This window comes from Austrofundulus limnaeus, unplaced genomic scaffold, assembly GCF_001266775.1.
Source record: "Austrofundulus limnaeus strain Quisiro unplaced genomic scaffold, Austrofundulus_limnaeus-1.0 Scaffold532, whole genome shotgun sequence".
NCBI lineage: Eukaryota > Metazoa > Chordata > Actinopteri > Cyprinodontiformes > Rivulidae > Austrofundulus > Austrofundulus limnaeus.
In genome coordinates this window covers 92,861-99,107 of record NW_013952934.1, presented here as the reverse complement: position 1 = coordinate 99,107, position 6,247 = coordinate 92,861, and the positions used below count along the sequence as shown (strand labels likewise).

The 6,247-nt window shown below is 38.8% G+C and overlaps 1 protein-coding gene across 2 annotated transcripts; it reads left to right on the top strand.

Moving 5' to 3' along the window:
• The first annotated feature begins 459 nt into the window (after positions 1–459).
• irf1b (interferon regulatory factor 1b) lies at positions 460–4,231 on the top strand. 2 transcript variants are annotated; one of them, XM_014026185.1, is made up of 10 exons: positions 460–618; positions 1,184–1,276; positions 1,772–1,871; positions 1,969–2,130; positions 2,227–2,267; positions 2,449–2,581; positions 2,692–2,811; positions 2,955–2,983; positions 3,175–3,289; positions 3,492–4,231. In XM_014026185.1, the coding sequence occupies exons 2-10, from the start codon at positions 1,190–1,192 to the stop codon at positions 3,596–3,598; spliced, it is 894 nt and encodes a 297-aa protein (XP_013881639.1). In that variant the 5' UTR covers positions 460–618; positions 1,184–1,189; the 3' UTR covers positions 3,599–4,231. The 2 variants fall into 2 exon arrangements, with proteins under 2 accessions (XP_013881639.1, XP_013881638.1); XM_014026184.1 differs by having other exon boundaries at positions 1,969–2,136.
• The last annotated feature ends 2,016 nt before the right edge of the window (positions 4,232–6,247 follow it).

Below are 6,247 nucleotides of genomic sequence, written 5' to 3'. Positions count from 1 at the left end.
CTCGGAAACGGGTCTGCTGTAGCTGCAAGAGGCGCAGAGCGCTCACTGTAAAAAATATTTGCAAAGTAGTTAAGAAACATGTAAAAACAGGAGCAACTACTATATGCAAAAATTCAGTAATGAATGTGTTTTCTATATTCCACTTTGATATTTGTTGTGAAWAATGAGCTATTCTGTAGGCTATTATCCATGACAACCTTTATTATAATGATAATAATAATTATCATTATTTAGCTTTTATCATATGTCTGCAATCCACAAATAAAAGAAGYAAACTTCCCATACAACATGGATCAGTTTGCTAAAATAAACCCGACAARCCTGTCAATAAATAATCCCCCAGGTAACTGCAGCGCCTGTTTATTTATTAATTTTTCTTCCTGGGCGGATATTTCTTACAGTGTTGTACAGTGACGGGGAAAACCCAGTGTCTGCGCGATGAGCTTAAAAGCTGGGAGCACGCAATGAGCTGTCAGTGCTCTCTGCTCAGTTCAAGAAAGATATCCAAGAGGATACCTTACGGAACAGGAGAAGCCGCTTTGCTACAAACTCACAACTAGTTGGAATATTCTTTCGCATCTTTCTTTTCATCTCGGATAAAAGAAAAAAGCTCAATCTGTAAGTGAATTTGATCATTTTGACCACAAATGCGAATAATTTTTTAACCTTTTCATAGCTTTTTTAACTCTCGATGTTTACTTTTTAACTTAGAAGTGGCAGAGTTAGATTAACTTTACGACTATGCTTATTTTATTTTATTTTGATCTGTTTTACTGAATTAATTGAGTGACGAGGAAACCCTGCATCATATGAATCCAGATGCGCAAACATGTCTTAAACTATTTTGTTTTACTTTTTAAAATTTATGCTTTTTATTGAAATGCAAACTGAAATAATGTTTTGAAGTTTTGAAGTTGAGGAAAAACAGGTTGAGTCCATGGGTGTTTTATAGTCCGTTGGCATATGTTTTATGCAGCGTTGACTCCTACGCGCAAACGCCCCCTTTTTTCACGCGCCTTGCTCGTCCGGGTGAACTCCTCTTCACCCCCCGCCCCACGCGGCCAGTAGGCTGCYATAAATCTGAGCTGAGGCGGGGTTTCAGTTGCTCTCATTGCTGTATATCAAACACTGGATGGCCTCACTTCTAAAGTTTCCTTTGCCCTCCKATTGCTTCATATTTTAGGCAAACATGCCAGTGTCCAGGATGAGGATGAGGCCATGGCTGGAGAAGATGATCGACTCCAACTCCATCTCCGGCCTGAATTGGGTGGATAAGGTGAGATTGCAACGTTTTGAGTTCACTAGGATTTATTGTAAATGCATTAGGACTATCCAAATGTATGTTGTTTTTGGATGAGCGATCTAAGTGAAGTGACATCTTTCTTCAGCTATTTGCACGCTCAAGGAAGTTTCATGTTGCAGTTTTGCAGAGGAGAAACATGTTTAAGTGAGAATTTGGCACCAGAACTTATGTACAGACAAGGATTAATAACTTTGTTTATCTGAATTTGGCAGGAAACACATTGTGTTCAGCCAAAGTTCAAGTAGGACATTACTTAACAAGTTCAAACTTTTTTTCTCGTGTCTATTTTTTTATTTGGCCGCTGCGAATTTGCAACGCAAATCAAATGTTTACATATTTAAAAAAAATGCAACATGTTTAACTGTAGCTTATGAATTTTAAGAAAATTATTTCCCCCCCTCATATTCAAATATTTTCTATGGTGAGCGATCTTCTAACCCAATATTTCATTTTTTGTATATGTTACAGGAGAGGACAATGTTTTCGATTCCTTGGAAACATGCAGCTCGGCACGGTTGGGAATTAGACAAAGACGCATGTCTGTTCAAAGAATGGGCCATTCACACAGGTGAGCTGGCATGAATAGACAAGTCAGCACAGAATTATGGGGAAAAACTTGGCATATAAAAATTTACTAAACCACTGTGCTCATTTGCTCCCTGTAGGGAAATACAGTCCAGGACAGGCATGCGATCCCAAAACATGGAAAGCCAACTTTCGATGTGCAATGAACTCCCTGCCTGACATCGAGGAGGTGAAAGACCGGAGCGTCAACAAAGGTCACCAAGCCATGCGCGTCTTCAAGATGCTGCCTTCTGCTCCTAAAGGTAGAGGTGAGACACTGTGCAACATCTGCTTACTACAAATGTTTCTACACTGTAAGAACCTCAAGTGATACGAATGTGTTTCTTCCCCCTGCACAGACAAACGAAGCAAGGCGAGGGAAACAAAGTCAAGGAAGAAGGTAAATGTCGTAGATGTGATTTTAGATTTATTCGAATCATGCCACGTTCACACTGGCAATGATGAAGTTGCATGTAAATAGTATAGGAGGGAAATACAGTATGTATTACATTTAGCTTGCATTTGCTTATGTTTTGCTTTAGAAAACCCGCTGAAAAGTCTCTTTTTATTTGTTTCTGCAGAGCCAACCAATCAAGATAAAGGAAGACTCAGACTACAGTGACACCGTGTCACCCATGAATGCCTCCCTGCCGGAGGAAACCATGTCCACTCAAGAAAACAGAGTTGACAGCACAGTGGAAATGGAACAGGAAGGTGAGCGTGAACAATTCCAAAAACTCTGAAGGAAAACGCCTAAATAAGCAGGTTTACCCAGAGATTCATTTGACATAATTTAAACAAGAGTACTTATTTTGTTTTTGCAGATTTCCCCTATGTGCCTCAATCAGATGTTCCTGATTGGTCCTTTTCGGTTGAGATTGGATCCGATGTTTTATCACCAAACTTTCCCCACAGATTCGAAGTGTCCCCTGACCACAGCCCTGGTAAGAAAACAACAGAAATGTCTTATATGTATTATATATACATAAAATAATAAACAAAAACTTGCTTRGATCAAATGAATGTGGGCATGTTGAACTCATCTCATTTTTTTCTCTCCCCTTGTTTCTTGGCTGTGATCTTCCAGGTTACGAATACACTCAAGACATCATTGAGGTGAGCAAAGCTTTCAGGTCTTATTAGGAACTGCATGCAGTTTTCATTGTCAGGAATACCCATGTTAGTCTTGCTCTGCCTGTTTGGCTTGTTTAATAGTAACCCAAAGAAAAAAAAAATAAGGCTAAAGAATACTTTGTGTCAAACAGATCCAGTTGGGTAAAATACTCAGTCTGGTGTCACTCTTACAGATTTGCCAGCAACTTGAGAAAGACTCACAATGGATGTACAATTCAGACGGCAGGGGGTTCCTGAGCAATGAAGCTTGCACGAGTCCAGGAAGCCAGTGGAGTGAATCTTCCTCAGGTAAATATTGTTTGTTGCCAGGTCAGATAGTTGAGTGAAACTGTTTATCAAAGCCAGTTCATTGCCAGTTTCCAGTTTATTTGTTTATGGTCTAGTTTGGTGGAAAAGTTCAGCAGCTAGCATAAATAAAATTAGCCCACATAATGAATACTTCTGTTCATCTTGACTCACTGTGGATCGTTCTGTTTTTTTTTTTTTGCAGTAGAAGAAGTAGACGACACACCACAGTACACAACTTTGGGCACAGACTTCACAAACTCCACAGACGACTTCTGGAACAGTTTGTGTCAACAGATCCCCCACCTGTAGTAAAGTCCCTACCACTGGAAAGGACAGTTCTTTGACTCTTTGGACTTTTGTWAAAGCTGTTCCTGACCTTCAATCCTCCCCAAACCCCTATCTGAGACCAAATGTCAAGTCAGAGTCTCTCTGGTCTTGACACATTAAGCTAAACCATCACACACTCTGGACTACTGTGATGTTATGAAGAGGCCACTGGAAGAACGCAGATGCTGCGCGTTGTCTATGTTTTTGACTGGTTCAAAGCATTTTTGGTGTTCACTCTTAGTTGTAATTGTACAAAAGGTATTTTTTTTGCTCAAACAGGGCATTAAAATGTTATCCACAACCAACAATAATCTGGAGGTATATCTACCTCAAGTTCAAATAGGCTGTCGTTGGTTGCAAATGCTAAACCCTAACCATTCTTGGTATCKTAGCATTTGTCAAGGAACTCGTGTTAAACAGGCAAGAAACTCATCATCATATTTGTTGTTTTCCGTTAAATTTACCAGTAAACATTRGGGGAGAAAAAGAGCAATAATGATTCCTTGCATCATAACTTTCTACAGTCTATCTACTTGTGGTGAAAGCACTTGTTTTGTGAGATATTTTTGTATATATTTGCTTGTGTGTTTTTTTTTATAAAATAAAAATACTTTTAAAATATACAGACTCTTTATTAATACAAGCAGACAGAAGTGTTTTATTATGATATGAAATAATACATCTTTTTCAGTTAATGTTTAAGTTTCAGTAAAACTTTTTTCTAAATATAGTCTAAAATAATACAAATTTTCTGGGTTTAAATCCCACAAACAACCAAGATTCTTAAAAGCATTTAAATGGACACTCATTTTTATTTTCAATAATATTGAAAGAGGAACTTCTTTTTTTGTTCTGCAAGTTACCTTTTTATTGACTAGTGGTGTATTGTTTGTCCCATCACATATTTTTTCTTCCTCATCTGGGGTTCCTCTTAAATCCCCAATACATTTGAGGAAATGATCTTTGCACAATATGCTGTCCTGAAAGCTGGCAATAAGCAGGAATTATAATAATAATAATATCCATACTTCCTTTTTCTTTACACAGTTCTGTACAGGGTATACCTCCAGGAGGTGGGGTAGACCCAGGACTGGTCCCAAGTCCATCACAGATCCACAACCATTGATATTCTCACTCACAACTTGGGACTATTTAGAGTTACCAGTTAACCGGTGCATGTTTTTGGTCTGTGGAGAAAATAAGTACCTGGAGAAAACCCACATGGGCAGATTCTATAAGAATGCTGATAGGTGTCAGGAATTTGCCTTTAATAATTGCACCTTACTTTACAGACATCTGCTTTGACTGAGATTACATTCCTTCTATTCACCTCATCTTTTCAAGTCTGTCCACGTGTCAGCTCCATTAATAACTTTGAAGATGTGTCTCAGTCACCGGCTTCATTGAAATATATGAGCCTGAATAGCAGAAAACAGTCTATTTGTTTTCTGTTTATAGGTTTAGAATTATTTTTCCACTCTGCTGTTGTCTTTGGTGTCTGTTCTCTACATGTTTATTGTTATTATTTCTATCATGTTTTTTCTTTGTCTTCCAGAAGAAGGTGCACCTGGACCAGTCCCTGACCAGTTCTTCTGTGTTTGTCTGTGTCTCTTTCCTRTCCCTCAACCAGCCGGTCGAGGCAGATAGCTGCCTTTCCTGAGCCTGGTTCTGCTGGAGGTTTCTTCCTGATTAGCAGGGAGTTTCTCCTCTCCACCGTTTGCTCAGGATGGGAGACTGTAATGAAGTGATTCAACGCAGCCTGCTGGTTTCTTCTTTAGATTGTTCTTTTTATGCACAGTGCCCTGAGACAACGTATGTTGTGACTTGGCACTATATAAATAAACTTGAACTTGAACTTGAATTACCAACAATGCAAAAAAAAATTAAAAATTGTGAGCACATGCTATTCAAACAAATTAGCCCTCCTGATGCCCTGAGTCCTCATAAGTCATTTTAGCCCAAGGGCATCAGGATGGCTAATCACCTGAGGCTTGAAATATTAGTTGGGTAAACATATTTCCACTGTCATGTGACTTCATGGGAGCCCATTTAAACTGTTGAATTTAAAGCAGAAGAAATGGCTGAAGTTTTTATATCTGGTTAAAAAGTAGATGTTTCTGTTCATAGTGAATATTTAGATTAGCTGTTCCCAAACTTTTGACCCACAAACTGACAGTGACCCTCATGACTCCAACTGTCTTATTTAAAGTATGCAAAAATTAGGATAAGAACAATGTAATAATAATGTAATAATGTTTTATGTATTGTCATCAATGCATGTTCCCATGCAATGATGAAATTTGTGCTTTGCATTTGACGCATCACACGTGAGATACAATACACCCAAGTGGAGCAGCAGGCAGCTATGTAAATTCCCGGGGAGCTTATGGATTAGGTGTCTTGCTCAAGGGTACCACAATATGTGGACTTGGCAGGGAATTGAACCTGTGACCTTCTGGTCCCAGACAGTTGTCCAACCACTATATTACAGCAGCCCGAACAATGAAATAAAGGCGTAATGATGATGATCATTGCAATTGCTTATGTTTTGCTTTAACTTTTTTCATGGATAAATCCATCCATCCATCCATCCATCCATCCATCCATCCATCCATCCATCCATCCATCCAT